Consider the following 23,446-nt stretch of genomic DNA (forward strand, 5'->3'; position numbering starts at 1 on the left):
TACTCTATCTTGTACTTGCCTTATCCCAGTACCAAAATCAACCCTATGTCCAAGGGACTCTGGTTTCTTTTATTGGAGGATGATATTTAGAAACCAAGAACTAGGTGTTGGATATGCTTATTACTACGGTGGTGTCACTGCTTCAGGCTCTGAAAGTGGACAGAGCTAGGAAATGTGAGTATGTATCTGTATATGCTAACTCATCTATAATTATTTTTGTGTCTGTCTATCTGTATCTGTATTACCTAAACATCATTCAGTTAGGTTATCATACATTTGTAATACAATTAGACTGATCTGTTACAGTCTGTATTCTAGCCTAGGTTTTCTTGACATCCTGGTTGATTTATTAAAGAAAATTTACGTATAGTATATTTCCTTTTATTCTTTGTGTAATACAGCTCTACGGGTTTAGATAAACACATGTAATCATGTATGTATTATGCCAGTGCAGTACCATCTGAAACAGTTCTATCACCATGAAAAAAAAAAATGTTCTTGTAGTCAGTGCCTCTCACCAGCCCCTGGCAGCCATTGCTCTGTTCTCTATCCTTGTTTTTCTGAATGTCATATAAACGGAACCATGTAATATGTAGCCCTTTGGGTCTGGCTCCTTTCGCTTAGCTACATTCATCCATGCTGCTGTACAAATTCATATTCTGTTCCTTGTTATTGCTAAGTAGTATTCTGTTTATGTGTGTACCATGATTATTTGTCCCTACCTCTGTTATCAGACATCTTGGTTGTTTCCAGTGTTGGATAGTTATAAAAAAAGCTACCATAAACATTCATGTACTGGCTTTTGTGTGGACGCAAGTCTGCAGCTCACTTAGGTAAATAACTAGAGTGGGACTGTTGGGTCATGTAGTAAATATATACTTAAGTTTATAACAAATTGCAAAATTATTTTTCAGGGTGGCTGTACTGGTGTGTATTCCCTCCAACAATGAGTGAATGTTTCTCTTGCACCACATCTTTGCCAGCATTTGATGTTTTTGATAGTGTCTTGTTGTAATTTAATTTATATTTTCCTAATAACTAATGATAAGCATCTTCTCATGTGTATATTTTACATTCTTATAACTTTTTTGGTGATGACCTTTTCAGATCTTTTACCGATTTTTGATTGGGTTGTCTATTTTTTTACTAGTTGAGTTTTAAGAGTTCTTAGTGTATTCTGGGTACAAGTTTTTTATTAAGTGTCTGATTTGCAGACATTTTCTTTCTGTGTTATTCTTTTAATTTTCCTAAACGTTTTCATGACTGTGTCTTTTTATTTTATTTTATTTTATTTTATTTAGACGGAGTTTCGCTCTTGTCCCCCAGGCTAGAGTGCGATGGCGTGATCTCAGCTCACTGCAACCTCCGCCTCCCGGGTTCAAGTGATTCTTCTGCCTCAGCCTCCCGAATAGCTGGGATTACAGGCATGCACCACCACACCCAGTTAATTTTTGTATTTTTAGTAGAGACAGGGTTTCTCCATGTTGTCCAGGCTGGTCTTGAACTCCTGACCTCAGGCACACCTGGCCAACTGTGTCTTATCTATCTTTAATCCCCCTTAGCTCCTTTCACAGAGCATACTTTTTTTTCATTTTGGTAAAGTCAACTTTATCAATATTTTATGTTGCTGAGTATCATAGGTGATGTTGAGGCTCAGAAAACGAAACCTCAGGCTGGGTGCAGTGGCTCTCACCTATAATCCCAGCACTTTGGGAGGCTGAGGCAGGAGGATTCCCTGAGCCCAGGAGTTCAAAACCAGCCTGGCCAACATGATGAAACCCTGTGGTCTCTACTAAACATGCAAAAATTAGCCAGGTATGGTGGTGGGTGCCTGTAATCCCAGCTACTAGGGAAAGTAAGGCAGGAGAATCACTTGAACCCTCAGGTGGAGGTTGGAGTGAACTGAGATTGCCCTACTGCACTCCAGCTTGGGTGACAGAGCAAGACTCTGTCTCAAGAAAGAAGGGAAGAAAGAGAGAGAGAGAGAGAGAAGAAAGAGAAGAAAGAAAGAACAAAACTCCAAAATGAAGGCCTCAGAAGCAAAAGTTTTTCTCTAACTTTCTGTTGCCGCCTGTCTCTCAGTCCTGTTCTCCCCTGAGGCTAGCCTTAGAAACCAGATTCCCTCTTCCCCAAAGCAGGTCATAGAAACTGGAACCTTTTTTCCCCAAAGCAAGCCATAAAACCTAAAAATATTACTCTAACTTTCCCTCTGTCCTATCTGTAAAAACTGGCTGTAATTATCTCACCTACCTTGTTTGACTGTAGGTCATAAAACCCATTCCAGAGAGGGTCCTTGCCCCATAAGCAGGAGGAAAGAATGTGTGCTCAGGCCAAGAAGAAACTAAACAGATAGGCCTTCCTGGGTTTCCCCATTCAGTCTGTTTATATTAGATTATAGCCTTTTTATCCAATTATACTTTTGCATGGCTGTCCATACTTTGTTGAACCTAAACATAAAGATGGACAATTTCCTCTATCTTTGGGTCTCATTCTGAAAGCCCCCATGTATTACATGTTAAATAAATTTGTATGTCTTTTCTCCTGTTAATCTGCCTTTTGCAAGTTGAGTTTTCAGCACACCTTCAGAGGGCCAAGGGGAGCTGCCCCTTTCACCTCTATAGTACGAATTCATTGTCAATCCCAGATTCCCTTCAGAAATCTATATTTTCTCTTAAATGTTTAATTTACAATGAGATTTAGGATTCTTTTTATTTTTTATTTTATTTTTTGAGATGGGAGTTTCACTTTGTCACCCAGGCTGGTGTGCGGTAGTGCTATCTTGGCTAACTCCAACCTCCGCCTCCCGGGTTCAAGTGAAGTCTCCTGTCTCAGCCCTCCCGAGTAGCTGGGATTTCAGGCATGCACCACCATGTCCAGCTCATTTTGTAGTCTTAGTAGAGTTGGGGTTTCACCATGTTAGCTAGGCTGGTCTCCAACTCCTGACCTCAGGTAATCTGCCCGCCTAGGCCTCCCAAAATGCTGGGATTACAGGCATGAGCCACCACACCCGGTCTATGATTCATTTTGACTTAATTTTTGTTTAATATATGTTGAAGTTCTTTTCTTTTTTTCACATGTGAATATCTAGTTATTCCAGCACCATTTGTTGAAAGAACTATCTTTCCTCAATTGCATTGCCTTGGCACCTTTGTCAATAATCAGTTGACTGTATTTTTGTGGGTCTGTTTCTAAACTATGTTGCATTCTGTCTATCTGTCCTTTCACCAATACCACACTTTTCAAATTGTTGTAACCTATAAAGTACACCTTAAAATTGGGTAATGTGAGTCTTCCAGCTTTGTTCCTTTTCAGTTTTTGTTTGTTTTTAGTAACTTTGCATTTCCATAGAAATTTTAGAATCAGCTTGTTGATATCTACAAAAAAAAAGCCTGCTGGTGTTGTTTATTATGATTGCATTGAATCTAAAGATCAAAACTGAGATAAGTTACATCATAATATCAAGTCTTCTAATCCATGAACACGGTATGTCGTTCCATTTCTTTAAATCCTTGATTCCTTTCATTAGTGTTTTGTAGTTTTTTTTATATAGGTTCTGAACATATTTCATTAGACTTACATATCTAAGTACTTCTTTTTTTGTGCTATTATAAATGATATTGTTTTTTAAAATCTTAATTCCCCTTGTTTATAACTGATCTTTAGAGACATAATTGATTCTTATATATTGACCTTATATTCTGTGACCTTGATAAACTCACTTATTAGTTCCAGGCATTTTTTGGAAGATTTTTTTGGGATTTTCTACCTAGACAGTTATGTCATTCTGCAAATAAAGACAGTTTTTTTTTTTTTTTTTTTTAACTCCCTTCCAGTCTATCTACTATTTATTTATTTTTCTTGCCTCACTGAAGGGGCTTACATGTTGTACATTATTGAATAGGAGTGATGAGAGAGGACATCTTGCCTTGCATGTAATTAACGTTAGGATAAAAGCAGTCAGTCTGTTCCTTACCATTAAGTATGGTTTGCTATAGGTTTTTAGTAGATAGTGCTTATCAGGTTAAGAAAGTTTCTTTCTCTTCCTAGTTTATTGAGAGTTTTTATCATGAATGGATGCCAAGTTTTATCTAATGCATTTTCTGTATCTATTGATATGATTATATGGTGTTTCCTTAAGTCTGTTAATATGTTGAATCACATTGAATGTATTTCAAATGGTCAAACAACCTTGTATTCCTAATATGAACCCCATTTGGTCATGATGTATTTTACTTTTAATATATTGTTGTATTCTATTTGCTGAAGTTTTGTTCAATGATAGAACTCACAGCTAAGTTAAACAAGTACTTTTCCTAAAGATAACATTTATATTTCAGTGTGCAATAAAAGTGCTTTATGTTTCACAGAGACTATTGTTTTTAATGTAATAAGGTTAATTTTTACTGCTTTATTTAAGACTTTCTTAAGGGAAACTGGCTTAAAAATATATGTGAGTGCATGGTAGTGAAGAATATAGTAACTGCTAGTATTGCTTGGTGCCACTGCTTCAGTTTGTGCCCCAGGGTTCACATTGCAGCCATCGTTGCTTTTGTATCATTAGTATAATTGTCAACACAGTGAAAAAGGCAAATATCATCTTAGTACTATTATGAAAATAGTTTTTACTCATGGATTTTCCCCAAAGAGTTTCTGGCACTGCTAGGGTTTTGTATGCTACACTTTGAGAATTTCTGTTCTATATCTTTATTAATGTCTTAGGACTGCTGAAACAAATGGCCATAAACTAGGTGGCTTAAAAGAACATAAATGTATTTTTCTGCAGTTATGAAGTCCAGAAGTCTGAAATTAAGATGTTGGCAGGACTACTTCTTAGTCTATTTTGTGCTACTATGACAGAATGCCTGACACCGGCTAGTTTATAATGAACAAAAATTTACTTCTCACAATTCTGGAGGCTGGGAAATCCAAGAGCAAGGTGCCAGCATCTGGTTAGGGCCTTCTTGCTGTGTCATAACATGGCAGAAAACATCACGTGGCAGAAGGGCAAAGGTGGGGGCAGAGAAAAGGGGACCAGACTTGCCCTTTTATACCAATCTCACTTCTGTGATAGTGGCATTAATGCATTCATAAGGGCACAGCCTCTTAATACCGTTACAATGGTGATGAAATTTCAGCATGAATTTTGGAGGAGCAAGCATTTAAACCACAGCGGTCATGCTCCCTCTGTAGGCTCCTAGGGGAGTAATACGTTCATTGACTCTTCCCACTTGTCCTTGACTGTTGGCATTCCTTCACTTGTGGCTACATCACTCTGTGCTCCAACTTCACATTAACTTCTCTCTATTTATGTGTATGTCTTCTCTTCTGTATGTATATTTTATAAGGATACATGTGATTGCATTTAGGACCCACTCAAATAATCCAGGAGAGACTCCTCAAGATCTTTAACCTAAGCATGTCTTTCATCATTTAAGGCAATAATCACTCTTTTCCATATAATTTTCACAGGATTGGAGGAATTAGGATGTGTACATAATCTTTTAGGGGGCCACTCTTTAGCCCACTACACGCTTACTGATTATACAAGTGTTAGACTGCTTTGTGTTGTCCCATAGGTCTCTCGAATTTTGTTCATTTTTCTTCAGTCTTTTTTTTTTTCTCTAAGTTTCTTAGATGAGATCATTTTCTTGACCAGTCTTCAAGGTTGATCAACTTAATCAAGGTTCATTAAGTCTTCTGCCATGCTGTAGAGACCATTTAGCATATTTATTTCTTTTGAATATTTTTAGAATAGTTTTCATTTCTCTTGATATCCCTTGTCTCTGCATTTGCTGGCAACATTTTCCCCCAATTTTTGGAATATATTTTCTTTTCGTTTTTGGAATATATTTATAAAGACTTTGAAGTCTCTGCCAGATTTAGCTTCTGGGCCCACTTTGATTCCGGTCTCTACCTCCGTTTTTGGTGGGCATCCTGACATCTCCCATTTCTGCACAGTTAAACTGCCAACTAGGGACTTGACCCAACAATTGCAACAGGTAGGAAGTTATTATTAGTAAAGTGAATGAACACAAAAATTTACCTACAGATCTGTTTATTATGTAGTTTATGTTAAAAAAAAGAAAACCTAAATGGCAAATAGAAAATAGATTAAAATATGGTAAATTCATGTAACGGAGTACTATTCAGACGTTAAAAATAATGATGGAAAGATATTCAAATCATGCTAAATGAAGAAATTATTTAAAAGATACATTATAATCCCACTTTTGCTTACCTAAATTATGCATATATATGCCAAAAGAAAATACAGGGTTTGTATACATAAGAATGTTAACAGGTTATCTCAGGAAGATTACAGATGATTTTTATTTGATCACTTTCTGTATTTTTTTTTTTACAATGACTATCACATTTGTGATAAGAGAAGTACTTCTGAAGTTATTTTTCAGAAATTTGACATAACAAATTTCTTTTCTCCTCCACATAAATTTCTCCTCCACAACTTTTATGTCTATTTTAGAAGTATTAAAATACCAGCAGTCTTTTCATACATGCTGCAGGATCATTTTGAATCCCAATAAATATCACAGATGAATAATTACTACAAGAGTTTTGTATTCAGATAAGTTAAACATAATATGTGTATATATGTACATAATGCACAGTGTTGCTCTAATCTTAGAAAAAATAGTTCGGGCCAGGCACAGTGGCTCATGCCTGTAATCCCAGCACTTTGGGAGGCTAAGACGGGCGGATCACGAGGTCAGGAGATCGAGACCATCCTGGCGAACATGGTGAAACCCCGTCTCTACTAAAAATACAAAAAAATTAGCCGGGCGTGGTGGCGGGCACCTGTAGTCCCAGCTTCTCGGGAGGCTGAGGCAGGAGAATGGCGTGAACCCGGGAGGCGGTGGAGCTTGCAGTGAGCTGAGATCGCGCCACTGCACTCCAGCCTGGGCAACAGAGCGAGACTCCGTCTCAAAAAAAGAAAAAGAAAAAGAAAAAATAGTAAAATAGTTCTTTCTTGGAATATAGTATTTGGAAGCCATAGAGCTTAAATAAATATGGGGAAAAAATTGAACAGGTACATGAGAAAAGAATAGGGGGAAAAACACTGAGGGCTGAAAATTTAATTATCATGAGAGGCAGAAACAACTGGAATCATAGACATATGCTGTAGACTTTCACCATCCAGTGTGGTCACCACTAGCTATACATGGCTGTTGAGTACTTGACATATGGTTGATCAGATTGAGAAGTGCTATAAGTGTAAAATACATAATGGTTTTTGAAGAAATAGTACAAAAAAGCAAAATATCTCAGTAATTTAAAAATACTGAATACATGTTAAAAATGATGTACATTCATCATTTTTATTAACTTTAATTACTTTCAGATACTTTTTTATAGATTGGGAACATTTAGATCTTGATATAAAGTATGGAATGGTAAGCATCTACATATAATTAGATATATTAGATATTCCCACCCCCATGTTTTCCCAGAGTAGTACCTTTCTTTGATAAGCTAGAAAGTAAATAGACTTATTCTGGTGGGCAACTCACTTCTGATAAATTTCAGCAGATAGAACATTCCTGTTATTTTTAAAAGAATGACATTTGAATAGTTAGGACATAATGATGATTTCTCTTTTCAGATCATGTAGCATGGATATGCCAGATCAATCACTAAGTGGGTAGATAATTTGAACAGATTTCTCTAAATCTGACTTGGCTCTTCATTGATAAATTCTACTAGTGCAGACTTTTCTGAGACTACAGTGAAAGTTAGCAAATCCATCTTTTAATATATTTAAATAGGAGAAAGGAGGACAACATTTTACTTTTGTCGTGTTAATGAAAGATTCCTAACAGACTTTATTTCCTTAAGTAAATCAATTCTCTCAGATGGATTATTACCATCTAAAATAATCTGAAAGAAAAGTCAATTATGCACCTAGTAAAATAGTGTTATCAGTATTTTTGTTCTCTGTATACTTCTTGGAATTATAGGAGGAATGTAGATGATATTTTTCCCTTACAGCTTGACTGTGTAAGTTATTTTTATGCTGGCCGTAGTATCTATATTACATGAACAGAAATGAAGATTCCATTACATTACTTAAAAGAAATTGAAAACAATTGGAAAATGTAAACTTTATTCTTATCTCTTTTATAAACAAGTATTTTAATACATTATTATGGCAAGGAGTATAGTGGTACTTCCTTTGTGTACTTGTGTCAGTGGAGCTGAAACATCTTGTCAATTTTCTGTTAACTTATCCTTTCATTTGAGATATGGCACAGATAATCTCTTTTCTTCCACAAGACAGAAAAACTAGATTCCAAGATAATTAAGATTTGCCCAAAACCCAAAGAAAAGTAATTGGAACTAAAACTAGAATTTTGTTGTTGGGACAATTGGCCATTTGTAGCAAAGGACAGCAGATCATTGGTTAACAGCATGAACTTGAGCCAGACTGCCTGATTCAAATTCCAGCCCAGTTAGTTCCTAAGCATGTAACTGTGTTAAACATCTTAACTTTTGTAGCTCATTTATTGATAAATGGGTATAATAATACTATGTACTTTAGAAGATTAAAGAAGTTAATATATGTAAAGCATTTAGAACAGTGAGTGGCATATAATATAATATATTTAATGTAGTAATATTAATAAGATTAACATTAGGATTAATGTTTTGTTGGTATTGATAAAATATATGCTATACTTATCAAAGATACATAAAAATGAAGGTATAGAACATTAGAGTAAAACATGGTTTTATAGTTTTACAATCTTGAAATGAAGAAACCACTACTAAGTATGATTTAAAAATTTGTCAAGCATAAAAAAAGAATTTTACTACGTAATCAAGAAACGATAGCAAAAGATACCATGAATAAAGTCAAAACATAACAGTAACCTGGGGGAAATACTTATAGTACATAACATTAGGCGAATTTTCTACTGTGTGAGAACAGTTAGAAATCATTAAGGAAATCACAATGCTATAGAAAAAGCAAACAGCAGAGGAAGACACCCAAATGAGAGTCTCGGCATCATTCAAAGTTAACTACTGTAAACTAAAGTGTTTCTCACTTTTCAGATTGGCAAAGATTAAAATATAGTCAGTGTTGGGATGATGAGGCAATCTGAGGCATTATTGATGGGAGGTATAAATAGCCCTTTTAAGAGATATTTGCCAATAATGTCAATTTTAAAAACATAAACCTTTTGAACTTCCAGTTTGACTTTTAGAAATTTGTCTTATAGCTTCATCACAAATGTTGACCTCATAAATATAAATTGGTTCATCCCCAAGATATTCATCAATGGAGATTTGGTAAATAATGTTATATCTCTACAATGAAGTACTATATGTAAATTTTTAAAAGAATAATGAGGATTTATATATGCTAATACAGAAGGATATTCAGCATATATTAAGTAAAAAGCAAGTTGCAGAACTAATATCCTTTTGTGTGTTTAAAAAATCAAGTAAATTATATACGTGCTTACATATGCATTACATAGATAACATGGATATACAAAGGATGCATAATCATTAACTGTAACTATATCTGGGAAATAGGATATAAGCTACTAGACAGAGATTTTTACCTTATACTCTTCATTGTTTGAATTTTTTTCTATAGTGGGTATATTGTTGCTTTTATAGTTAGGAAAAATAAAAAGTGAGAAAAAATTTTTGGCTCTGTGCAGTGGCTCATGCCTATAATCCCAGCATTTTGAGAGGTTAAGGGAGGAGAGTCACTTGAGTCTAGGAGTTTAAGACCAGCCTGGGCACACAGTGAGACCCTGTCTCTACAAAAAAATAAATTTAAAAACATTAACTGGGCAGTGGTGTATGGGAGACCAGCCTGGGCAACATAGTGAGAGCCCGTCTCTGTAAAAAATAAATAAGTAAAAATTAGCTGGTCACCATGGTACACACCTGTGGTCCCAGCTACTCGGACAGCTGAGGTGAGAAGATTGCTTGAGCCCAGGAGAACAAGGCTATAGTGAACCATGACCATGCTACCACACTCTAGCCTGGGATCACAGCGAGACCCTGTCTCAAAGTTTTTTTTTGTTTTTTTTTTTTTTTTTGAGACGGAGTCTGGCTCTGTTGCCCAGGCTAGAGTGCAGTGGCTGGATCTCAGCTCACTGCAAGCTCTGCCTCCTGGGTTTACGCCATTCTCCTGCCTCAGCCTCCCAAGTAGCTGGGACTACAGGCGCCCGCCACCTCGCCCGGCTAATTTTTTGTATTTTTTTAGTAGAGACGGGGTTTCACCGTGTTCGCCAGGATGGTCTCGATCTCCTGACCTCGTGATCCGCCCGTCTTGGCCTCCCAAAGTGCTGGGATTACAGGCTTGAGCCACCGCGCCCGGCCTGTCTCAAAGTTTAAACTTCTTCCAGGCTGAGTATATTACTTGCTGATAGCTGTATAACAAAATACCCCCCAAACTTAACAACTTAAAACAACTACTATTTATTTCACAGTTTCTCAGGAATATAAACTTGGGAGCAGCCTAGCTAGGTGGTTCTGGCTCGGGGTGTCTCATGAGATAAGCTGTTAGCTGGGTTATATAGTTATCTCAAGATTCTACTGAGTTTGGAGGATCTGCATGAAAGCTCAGTTGTGGTTGTTGGCAGATCTTAGTTTTTCTTTGGCTGTTGGCCAGAGAGTTAAGTTCCTCCTTGCATGGGCTTCTTCATAGGACTGTTCACGACTTGGCAGCTTGTCTTCTTTCAGACTCAGGTATCTGAGAGAAAGAGAGCCAGAGCTCAAGACTCACCTAACATGGAAGTGACATATCATCACCTCTGCCGTATGCTGTTGTTCATACAGACCAGTTCTGGTACATTGTGAGGGAGGAGGACTACACAAGGGTGTGGATAACAGGAGGATTGGGGATCACTGGGGGCCATGTTGGAGACTGGCTACCATAATGGGTCTATAACAGTGTATACCTTTTGTAATAAGTTGAGATTATGGAAAAGAAAGTTAATTGGGTCAACATTTAAATGGGGACTATTTTTAAAAATTAGTTATGTGTTTACCAATACCTGTAAATACTTGCATTTCTTTTTCAGGTCCAGCCCAGAATCAAATGCAGGTTCCATCTGGATATGGATTGCATCATCAAAACTATATTGCTCCCTCAGGACATTACTCTCAAGGACCTGGGAAAATGACCTCATTGCCATTGGATACTCAGTGTGGTGATTACTACTCTGCTCTCTATACAGTACCAACACAAAATGTGACTGTTAACACAGTGAACCAGCAACCAGGAGCACAGCAGATGTACAGCAGGGGTCCTCCTGCCCCTCATATTGTGGGATCCACTCTAGGATCTTTCCAAGGTGCTGCATCATCAGCATCCCATTTGCATACGAGTGCCTCCCAACCATACTCCTCTTTTGTGAATCACTACAATAGTCCAGCCATGTACTCTGCCAACTCTTCTGTTGCGTCTCAGGGATTTCCCTCTACTTGTGGTCATTATGCTATGTCAACTGTTTCTAATGCTGCATATCCTAGTGTTTCATATCCCTCTCTGCCTGCTGGTGATACATATGGGCAAATGTTTACCTCACAGAGTGCTCCAACTATTAGGCCAGTTAAAGATAATTCATTCTCTGGTCAAAATACAGCTATCAGCCATCCATTGCCACTTCCACCTCCACCATCACAACAGCACCAGCAGCAGCAAAGTCTTTCAGGATACAATACTCTAACGTGGTCAGCTCCAGGCCTTCCATCGACTCAAGACAATCTCATCCGAAACCACACAGGATCCCTGGCTGTAGCGAACAACAACCCAACAATTACTGGTAGGTTGAATGAAAAGTTCACCAAAACATGTTTGAAAATCAGTTCATTCCCAATTAAGTTATTATTTACATGAAGGTTAAAGGTGATATTACCTGATAGAAAAACTGGAAGTTTGTTCAATTTATTGTGGTTTTTTGCAGCACCTCTTTGAACCCTTTCTTCTCATCCATTCCCAGTTAGCCACCCAACGATCTGCCTTGTCTAGCTTGTTTCCTTGCCATGATCAGTCAGCATTTATTGATCTATTTTATACATCTGCAATAGTTGTCTTTAATGTGAATTAGATACAGGGCAAAATGGAAGGGTCTGTTTTGAGGATATGTTGGCCACTATTTTCTCTTTTATACTAGTTCAACCTTAGGACAGTTGTTTTACTAGCCAGAGCCCCACTTACTTAGAAAAGAGGATGATTTGCAGCAGTGCACTGGTTTCCCCAAGTTAGCCCCTGTCAGTGACTTTTGCAGAAGACATCTTTCCTGCACATAAACAGTGTTTCTCATTTTCAGATTAGTAAGTTAGGCTGAAAGATGGGGAAGGGAAAGGAAGATGCGTGAAGAATACCCTGGTGTTTAGCCCTTCTGACCTTCCTAAACCAAAGTGTTGTTAAATTTATTCGTTTAAAAATTATGTATGTAAGACGTGGCTTGCTTTCTTTTTTTTTTTTTTTTTTTTTTTTTTTTGACACAGGGTCTCACTTTATCACCCAGGCTGGGCATGATCTCGGCTCACAGCAGCCTCGACCTCCTGGCCTCAAGTGATCCTCCCATCTCAGCCCCACAAGTAGCTGGGACTACCAGGCATATGCCACCACACCCAGCTATTTTTGTAGAGATGGGATTTTGCCACTTTGCCCAAGCTGGTCTTGAACTCACGAGCTACCGCGCCTGGCCCAGTGTGGCTTTTTAAGTACAGTGTTTCCATAGGATATATTCATTTTAATTCAGTTTGCGAACTTGAATTTAACAGAATCTGCTCTTGAAGCAACTGAAAATGTATGTAAAAAATGGAAATTGGTAAAACTGTGGTAACTTTTGGAATGATATCTTTAGCTGTGTATCATTGTCTGGATAGCCATGTGTCAAAGATGCTGTGGAAAGATATCCTTCTCTGGACAATTAGATTATTTAAAATTAGAACTTTAATATCAGACCCGAGCTGTTCATTTGAGATCATCTACTCTTTCATTGCTATGTCGTTTAGAAATGCTTTCAGCTACAAGCAGCTAATAGTAGTTTAAACAAAAAGGGGGTATTTTCTTCACAACACAAGTCTAGGTGGATGCAGTGGATCCAGCTGTTCTTGGTATCCTTTTTTCTCTTTCCACTCTGCCACCCGTAGCAAGTAGATTATAGAAACGAGATACTTCTGTACCTATAGACATTAAGTCAGAATTAAAAGCAGGAAGAAGGGAGAGGAAAGGGGACTGGTTAGTGGCATTGACAGACTTCATTTTACGGATCACTTGCCATAGCTATTTAAAAGACCATTCCTAGCTTCAGGGAAAGCTGGAAAATGAATATTAAGCCTTTTTTTTTTTTAGCATCCATAGTAGAGGCAAGCAAGAAAAAAGGGAGTTAGCACTGACTTGGGTGAGTCAACTCAAAGTGTCTGTCACAGTTCCGAAATCTGGCTGTCTACCAGAATCACTTGCACAGATTGCGATTTTCAACTACAATTTACTGAGCTAGAATAGAATCTCCAGGGTACTCTTGAGAATCTATTTCTAACTGGATCTTCAGTGATGCTGTGAAACAGATCTAAATTTTACTGTAGTCCTTTTGTTTTACAAATGAAGAAAGTTATCCAAGTTGAATTGGCCTGTGGTCATTAATGGTAGAAACAGAGCTTGGCCTGGAGGTCAGTTTTTTCTGTCTCCCTCAGAACCAGGGCTTTCTGTCCTCTAAAAATTCTGTTTTCCTCTCTCTTCTTTCAACATTGCATTTACAGATCCACTTATCCTAAAGTCCTTCCAACTTAAGGATTTTCTGACTTTCATGACAAAATAAATACAGGTAATTCCTATCTTAGTTCTGAGGTGGGAATAGCACCCTGGATGGAACCAATTTATATTGAAATGTGTCAGGGAAATATGGGGTCACTTGGCTAATGAACAGAACAAGTAATTGGGAAAGGCCTGTCATTAAGAAAAGATTGAATAAAGAAGGAGAATAATTGTAAAACTATTCTCTGTTTGAATAACTGCTGTAATGAGTCCTGTAGGCAGAGAGGCAGGATATATTTTCATTCTTTTAATCTTAGTACTGTACTGTGAGTGCCATAATGAATATATTTTAGAATTTAATTTGTGTTCAGAAGTGGGGTTTTTTACCTGCCTTTAGATTGGTAAATTACTTTTCAATTGAAGTTCAGAGGTTGACAAATTAAATATTATCTCATGTTAATATGACAAACGTGCTTCACCGTTTCAAAAAAAATAGAGGTTATTTTAAAAATCTACTTTAAAATTAAATATTGCCAAAGTTCCCAGACTTTCTCAGTTGATATATTTCAATATTTTTCAAGTGCCCCATGTAACTTAGTAGTAGTTCATAAGGTATTTGACACGAATCACTGTTTTTCTTGACAATTTAAAATACTCCTTGGAAACTTACGAATTTGTTGCAGTGCCTTGGGGAGCCTAGGTAAAAGTACCTTGTGCTGGGTACAGGGTATGGGAATATTGCGTTTAATGTTCTAGAAAGTCTGGCAACATAATTGCTTTCAACACTCAAATTGTATTTTCACATTAAAATGAAAATCTTGGGTATTAAACATAGTTTTGTGTTAAATTCAACCTTTGAATAATTGACAAAAATGATTACCTTCTTTACTATTTGATTACACTATTTTCATTTTCAGATATACTAAAAGTCCTCAGTCATTTTATAGAGTTGGAGATGCAAAAGCATAAAGCTGAGTTAAGTGAATATCAAAAATATGACAGATGGATACATACTGTTACTTTTAGGCAGCTAATGAATTAATATTCAAAACATAGACTAAAGGGGACCTTTAAATATTATCTCATTTGCTTTATTTTAGAAAAGCCTATTAGTACATTATAATTCAGTACTAGAACTTCAATTATTTTATTAAAAAGTCCACTCCGGGCTGGGCATGGTGGCTCACGCCTGTAATCCCAGCACTTTGGGAGGCTAAGGCAGGCAGATCATGAGGTCAGGAGATCGAGACCATCCTGGCAAACACGGTGAAACCCCGTCTCTACTAAATATACAAAAAATTAGCTGGGCAAGGTGGCGGGCGCCTGTAGTCCCAGCTTCTCGGGAGGCTGAGGCAGGAGAATGGCGTGAACCCGGGAGGCGGAGCTTGCAGTGAGCCGAGATCGCGCCACTGCACTCCAGCCTGGGGGACAGAGCGAGACTCCGTCTCAAAAAGCCCACTCCAAGTATGTATGTTTTGAGTGTTGCATTAGTTGTTAACTTAGGTTGCACTTCTGGCTAGTGTTTAAAAGGTGTCATTTCATTAGGCCATTTAAAAATTTTTAAACTCTCACTGTAGGTGAATCTCTAGTATAGTCAAGTAACCTAGTATAGAATTGTAATAATAAGTACAGGAGCTCTTTTTTAGTTTGAGGTGAAGTTGCCTGAGTGTGACTTGGGGATGTAAAGATGCCCATTTTTGACAGCAAAGATGAATACCAAAACTCTGTAGATTCATTTAAAACAATTTTCTTAATTTGTCTTTAGTGTCTCTTTATTTTACAAAGTACATACTTTTAAAAATTAGCAAGATAAGTCTTGTTGCCAATATGTAGAATTTTGCCAGAAAAATTATTTTGATTAAAATTATTTTGAATATTTATTGCTTAATAAGAACCACATCTTGATAGCATATTATAAAACAGTAGTGTCTGATTAATGCTGTTTTCTGATGCTCAGTTTTATACAAAAGCATTTAAAAAGCTACTTGAGTAAAAATAATAAGCATTTATATAATTCTTCACAGTTGATCTTAGTCAGAAGACCGAGAAACAGTGTATAATTCTTGAATAAAAGTCCACTACACACATGACACTAAGATATAGTCACTGATAAGTTAAAAAGTCACTGATAAGTTAATATTTTATCTGTCATCTCTGGTTGGTAATGTGCTTGAGGAAAAGCAGAAGCAAATACCTTGTAGGACAAGATTATTTGGGCATAGAAATATAAGTAAGAAATAAATTAGACAACCGCACTGGAAAAATAAAATGCTCGTACAAAATACAAGTAGTGCAGTACAAGAGACTATTTTTAGTTTTGGAAACTTGTGTGATTACAGAGTTATGGGAATAGCGTAATTTTACTCCCTCACATACTTACTCCTTCAGTTTTTCTAAAGATAGTCTTGAACCTTTTTTCATCTTTTTTCAACTTTGTGCCCACTACTTGTAAATTTTTCTACGTGTTCTCCCTCTCCAAGCTGAGAAGAGGAGATGTTCATCTTTGTGTTCACTTATTTCAGATTCTGGCTTTAGCTGTTACCCCCTCTCCAGAGTATCAGCCTCAATTTCTGCTGGACTGTGGCATTTGGATAGGTGAGAGGAATTAATGAAAGGAAAACACATGCCTTGTCGTATATGTAATCAGCAGTCATTAAAAGTTTATAAGCAAAGTGGTGGCACTATCAGATTTGTGTTTCAGAACTTTCTTCTGTGAACAGTGTAGTAGATAACTGGAGAAGGAAGAACCTAGAACAGGAAAACCAGCTAGAAAGGAATTATTACAATTATTAGGTGAAGGATAACTCGGACTGGATTCATTTATACAGAAGACAGATGACAGAGATGACTTGAAGGATTTGTTGATATAGTTTATGAAGGAAAAAGAAAAATACAAGATTACTTAAAATTTCTAGCTTGAACAACTTGAGTGGATAGTGATACTATTAAATGAGAATTTATTTAATCTCTCCTAGTTTCTAAAGAACTTTTTGCACGATTACTTAAGATAATGCTTACTTTTACAGGATTATATTAATAAAGGAGTATTCCTTTCAGAGGCCATCTACATACCTAATCCTCAGGTGTGTTATGCATGAAGAAGTGAATTCTAAGCAACTAATAGGGAACTAAGGAGCTACTAAGAACTAACTAAAGGCCCGGCATGGTGGCTCATCCTGTAATCCCAGCACTTTGGGAGGCCGAGGCAGAAGGATCACTTGAGCCCAGGAGTAAAAGTAAAAAATTAACTGAGGAACTGCCATAATCATCAAAAGAAGAAAATATTTATTCTTGAATCGTGATATCCTCTCAGAAATCACACCTCAGAAACTAAACAGAGCAACAATGAATTTTGCATAGTCCAGTTTTATGTATTGTTTCTTTTGTCAAATTCCCTTTGTGAAAGGAGCAGCTTCTTGGTTGGCATGTTTCTCTGGTCCTTAATGTTGGTAGGCCTTGTCTCCGTTCATCCAACAAATACTTGAAAGCTAACTATGTTCCACAAGTTGTTCTAGTGTTGGGAGATAAAATAGTGAGTAAAAACAGTTAATGCTATCCTCATAAAGTTTGCAGTTCACTTAGAGAAGCAAATATCCAAATAAACGCAAATGAATGTAACATTCCTATTATTATTTAAGCATCATGAAGCAACCGTATATGGTACTTGGTAGCATTACTTTAGGTGCATTTAGCCTGTTAGTCATGAAGCCTAGGGAAGTCTTCCCTAAGGAGGTAATACTTTAGCTGTAATCTGAAGGATAAAGTCTCCATGTATAAAATTAATTGCAGGTGAGGTAAATGTGTAAATGCAAAAAGGCAAAACTTTAAAACTTTTCAGAGAAAATACAGGAAACTAACTCTAGAAACTTGGGGTAGGGAAGGAATTTTTAAGCACAACGCACATAATGCTAGCCATAAAGGATAAACATGATAAACTCGACTCATTTCTAATTTAAAACTTTTCTTTATTGAAACACAACATGCAGAAAAGAAAAACACAAGCTGCAAACTGGGAAAAAATGTATATACTTAACAGTGTTTACCCAGAATATACAAGTACTACATAGAAATTAATAAAGACCAACAACCAAAAGAAAAATACTTGAATAGGCATTGCGCAGAAGATTAAATGAAAACATAATCTCATTAATAAACAGTGAAAAGCAAATTAAAACTAGAATGGGATATCATCTTATACCTAGTAACAGATGGGTAAAAACTAGAAAGTCTAACAATACCAAGGAATGGTGAGGATGTGGAATAACAGGAAACTCTTAGACACTCTTGGTAGGAGGATATATTCATTCGTGTTTTAGGAAAATTTGGCATTAGTGGATTGAAAATAACCACACCCCACAACACAGCTATCCCTCTTCTCTATACTCTAGAGAAGTTCTTCTCATATGTGTCATATATGCCTCCTGTACATATGTGTCACCTGGGATCTCATTTAAAATGTAGGTTCTAATTCTCCAGGTCTTTTATGACTTGGCCTAAGACTCTCCTTTCTAACAAGCTTCCACATAAGGTGTTGATAGTCTGTAGACTACACTTTGAATATGAGGGCCATGAAACACCACTTCCTGTTTTAGATGGATGCCTCTTATGGCAAATGATTTTTGTTTGAGCTATTGGACAAAGAGACTAGTCTGCTCTCTAGGCTCATTTCCTACAGAGCTGTCCCCAGGGCTGAGGGATTCGATATCCCTCCTGCACACCTCCACATATTTGAGCTGTGGCACCTATGTGTAGAAGCTCTGCCCTAGGGAAAGTTGCATGTCTATACCAGGGACAAGTGCATGAGTATTCATAGCCGTACTGTTTGTGAAAACAAAAAATTGGAAATAACCTAAAAGTCCATTAATAGCAGAATGAATAAATAAATTATATTCTTCCATCAGACTTCTGAACAGCAGTGAAAATGAAGTAGAGCTGCACTCATTAACATGACTGATCCCAGGAATGTAGCACAGGAAATACGGAAGAATACCTGCAGTATGTTATTGTTATAAAGTTTACAAAATGAGCAAAAATAATGCCTTGGGATACTTATATGTGTGGTAAACTATTTGAAAACAAAAGCAAAAGGATAATAAACATGACTCAGGAGCCGGCAGGGGAGTGCCTTCTGTGAGGAGCATATTAGAGCTTCAACGGTATTGAAAATGTTTTATTTTCAAAATTGGATGCTGAGTTCATGGGTATTTTATTATGCTTTATATATATACACATGTGTATCAATACATATAGTACATACACATACACCTGATACGATTTCCTTGTATGTTTTTGAGACAGGATCTCCCGCTTTCACCCAGGCTGGAGTGCAGTGGCATGATCTTGGCTCACTGCAACCTTCTCCTCCTGGGCTCAAGCTGTGCTCCCACCTCAGCCTCACCAGTAGCTGAGGACCACAGATCAATTTTTCAGTGGAGATGGGGTTTTGCCTTGTTGCCCAGGCTGGTCTTAAACTCCTGGGCTCAAGCAATCTGCCCACCTTGACCTCCTAAAGTGCTGGAATTATAGGTATGAGCAACCATGCCTGACCCTAATTTTAGATAATTATATCTTTCTCAGTTTTTACTTGGATACTGTTAAATATTCTTAATCACTGTTTTATGTTGGCAGTTTTAGTGATAATATCAGTTATCTATTGCTGGTTTAAAATAACAATGATTTATTTTTCTTGATTCTGTGGGTTTGCTGGGTAGTTCTGCAGGTTTTTCTTGAATTCACTCATGTGAATTCATTTTGCTGGAGGTTTGCGGGACTAGAAGATTCTAAGATGGCTTCACTCACATGTTTAGCAGTTGGTGCAGACTCTTCGCTGGGGTGCCTAGGTTTTTCTGTATGTGACTATACCAGCTTCCCTACATGATGATCCATGCAGCATTTCAGAGTGGAAAGGTGTAAGCTGCAGTGTCACCTCGAGACTTGAGGTCTGGGACTTGTACACTTTTATTTCTGCCCCATACTGTTGATCTAAAGCCAGTCACAGGGTTTGTTCTGATTCAGAGGGTGGTAAAATAGACTCCATATTGATGAAAGGAACTGTAAAATATTGTGATGATGTTTTCAGTCTTCCACAGTGATAGTTTGTCTTCCTACTAAAAATGATGAAGCAATCAGCGTATTTAGACTACCTTCTTTCCCTGTTCCTCATACGTGCTTATGTTGTTTTTATACTATTAGGACATATAGCACATTTTGTTTTGTCACCATGTTCCTATTTGTTTCAGTCCCAGAACTAAGATTGTTTACGTATATACACACACAGTATACAGAGACACACACATGTATATGTGCAGGTATAAGTATGTAAATTTATTCAACATATCATGACTGCTCACCAGTAGTCTTTTGCCATAGGTTTTTCAGTTATCTCTTGGTTAGATAGTCTTGAAGATTATCTTCAATAACTTACCCAGTATTTCTCAACCAGGGACGATTTTGCCTTCTAGGAGACATTTGGTATTTTGAGCTATCACAAAGACCCACGATGAGTTGTGTGCACTTTATTCCAGAAGTTCAACCTTGTGTTATGGTTAGGCCCTTACTTAGTTACATGTGAAATAAGGCATCTGGTTAGAAACAGCAAATGAGAAGTAGCAGTTTACAGTGCAAAATGAGATCTGAACTGATTACTAGAAGTGTCAGAGACCACATTATTGCAGAGTCAAAAACCTCTTCCTCTTCTCCTTACCTGAGTCACCATTGCATAGTACAATAATCTGTTCAATAATTTGTATTCATAGAGATCATTAGTAAATAAAAGTTGAGTTCATTTTAAGAAGGTAAGGAAGATTGTGAAATATTTTAGGAAAATTGTCGTTAAAGTTTATTAAAACATTTGATGAGTAATTTTTCAGTTTTTAAAAAATCATTTGTACCACCTTCTTTTCAGGATATACTAGGTAAATGTGATACTATTGAAGTTTCTACAAGAACTTCAGATAAACTGTATTTTGTTAGTAATATATATTATATGTTATATAATTACATATTATATTTTATACATTATATATAATATATGGAGTAATATATATTAATATACTTCAAGTCTCTGTGGATGAAATAGTTTCTTCTCTTCAATTGCAGATTCTTTATCCTGTCCTGTGATGCAAAATGTTCAGCCTCCCAAGTCCAGCCCAGTAGTATCCACCGTTTTATCAGGATCCTCATCAACAAGAACACCTCCCACTGCAAATCACCCTGTTGAGCCTGTGACCTCAGTTACACAGCCATCAGAGCTATTACAACAAAAAGGTATTTGAGATATTTATTATCGTATACACACACAGACGCACATACGTATTTGAATAGCTGACTTCAAAAAGTTAAAACTGTAGGATCGTAATTTATAGAAGATATGAAAAAAAGTTATTTATAATCTCAATCCAAACACAATTTTTGGAATATTAACTTACAGTGTCTCATATATGTTTTACATAATTACATACCATTTTGTATTTTGCTTTTCTGTTTATTACACAGTTTTCATGTATCTATTGAGTCTTTATAGCTCTTTTTATGGCTAATTATTCATTGTGTCAATGTGTAATGGTTTATTTCATTCCTTTGTCATGGGACATTTATTTCTTATTTTTTAAAGGTTATTATAGTTTCTTTTAGGATAAAGTAGCCAAGACTTTATTATTTAGTGACTCTCCATATCCTAGTTGATTATTTCTGTGCTTTTTGTTATTGATAGTAGAAAGTAAGCTTTGACACGATTTTGCAAATGAAAGGGGGTGAAAATGAAATTGTAACCCATACTCTTGCGTCATTGAAGAACTATATGATTTATTGTTTGTTTAATATTCTCCATGTGTTAAGTAAGTAAAAGGTAATAAAATGTGTTGTTTTGACCCTGCTTCCCCACATTGTTTCTTTTGGCAGTTTTTTTTTTTTTTTTTTTTTTTTTTTTTCTGTCTGGCTAAAATTCCAAAGTATTGATGTTTCAGGTTAATATATGGCATTTTTTATTTGATCAGAGATGATTGAACTGTTTTCAAGAATCTATAGTTTATATTTCCAGAGCAACCACTGTATTATTTTAGGGACTATACTCACTATGTAATGACAGCTCCTAACCTTGAGTGTGAAGAACCTTCTTATAGGTCTGAAACTGAGAAAAGTAAAAAAGCGTGAAAATTCCTAGGGTGATCTCATTGCTTGTATCTGTTGAGTGTCTATGTGATCAACAGAGACCTTTCTGTCAATTGATCAGATGATACAGTACACATTTTCTTGCTTAGTTTTTTAGGAAAAGGAACTGCAGCACCAAAGAGTGTCTGTCGATTCTCAACAAACCAGTGGGTATACTGGAAATTGAATTTAGTTCTTTTTTTTGTTTGTTTGTTTTTTGTTTTTGTTTTTTGTTTTTTGAGACGGAGTCTCGCTCTGTAGCCCAGGCTGGAGTGCAGTGGCCGGATCTCAGCTCACTGCAAGCTCCGCCTCCCGGGTTCACGCCATTCTCCTGCCTCAGCCTCCCGAGTAGCTGGGATTACAGGCGCCCGCCACCTCGCCCGGCTAGTTTTTTGTATTTTTTAGTAGAGACGGGGTTTCACCGTGTTATCCAGGACGGTCTCGATCTCCTGACCTCGTGATCCGCCCGTCTCGGCCTCCCTAAGTGCTGGGATTACAGGCTTGAGCCACCGCGCCCGGCCGAATTTAGTTCATAAAAGTATTTGCCTTCAAAGGGAAGGGCAGTAGTAGTTTTGTTTATCATGAATCAAAAAAGTTTTTAGGATAGATCAAAGCCCTGACTAAATAAATGGTGTCTTTTCTTGTTTTTCCTCTACATTGGTGACTGCCTTCCATTTCTTAAATGTTTTGCTTTTTTTGGCCTATTACATTGCCCCTGCTGATTTATTTCTTCCTATCATATTTTCTTTTTTTTTTTTTTTGGAGGCGGAGTCTTGCTCTGTTGCCCGGGGTGGAGTGCAGTGGCACGATCTTGGCTCACTGCAGTCTCTACCTCCTGAGTTCCAGCGATTCTCCTGCCTCAGCCTCCTGGGTAGCTGGGATTACAGGCACATGCCACCACACCCTGCTAATTTTTGTATTTTTGGTAGAGACGGGGTTTTACCATGTTGGCCAGGCTGGTCTCAAACTTTTGACCTAGGGTGATTGGCCTGCCTTAGCCTCCCAAAGTGCTGGGATTACAGGTGTGAGCCACCACGCCCGGCCCCTATCATATTTTCTTTTTGACCGTCTTACTGTAAATACCATCCTACCGTCTTTTTATGAATATTATTTTGTAAATGGTTTGCCCACTAAACAATGACAATTATGTTTTTTCTTTTTTCTATTAAAATATATTTTTAAAGTAGAATAAACTGCCATTTATTGAGCACATACAATATATCAGGTATTTTATATCTCATTAATTCAAATATTAATCTTATGACATAGATATTCTTCCTTTTTTACAGATGAGAAAAGTGAGATTGACAGAGGTTAGGTAACTTGCCCAAGACTACAAGTTAATAAGTAGCAAAGCAAAAGATTTTTAACTCAGGTCTCTCTGTCTTTTATTCTTTCTATAAAATAAGGCTGAATTTTTGTTGTCATTGGCTGTTGACAAACTAACTCTTGATTTACCTAAGGTAAGTTTCTTGCTTAAGTAACAGAAAATATCATACTGGAGACATCTGAATTGTAGTTTTTATTGTTCCGTTTTCATAAGTAGGA

General features: G+C 36.9%; 1 protein-coding gene across 4 annotated transcripts in view; it reads left to right on the plus strand.

Moving 5' to 3' along the window:
* Window positions 1–23,446, plus strand: part of SEC24B (SEC24 homolog B, COPII coat complex component) — a 106,647-nt gene that overhangs the window by 18,146 nt on the left and 65,055 nt on the right. For all 4 annotated transcript variants that reach the window (XM_015139009.3, XM_015139010.3, XM_015139011.3 and 1 more), the window contains exons 2-3: window positions 11,064–11,807; window positions 20,849–21,016. In XM_015139009.3, the coding sequence (XP_014994495.1) occupies window positions 11,064–11,807; window positions 20,849–21,016 (912 nt within the window). The remainder of the gene's footprint in view (window positions 1–11,063; window positions 11,808–20,848; window positions 21,017–23,446) is intronic.

This window comes from Macaca mulatta, chromosome 5 (genome assembly GCF_049350105.2).
Source record: "Macaca mulatta isolate MMU2019108-1 chromosome 5, T2T-MMU8v2.0, whole genome shotgun sequence".
Classification (NCBI taxonomy): Eukaryota; Metazoa; Chordata; class Mammalia; order Primates; family Cercopithecidae; genus Macaca; species Macaca mulatta.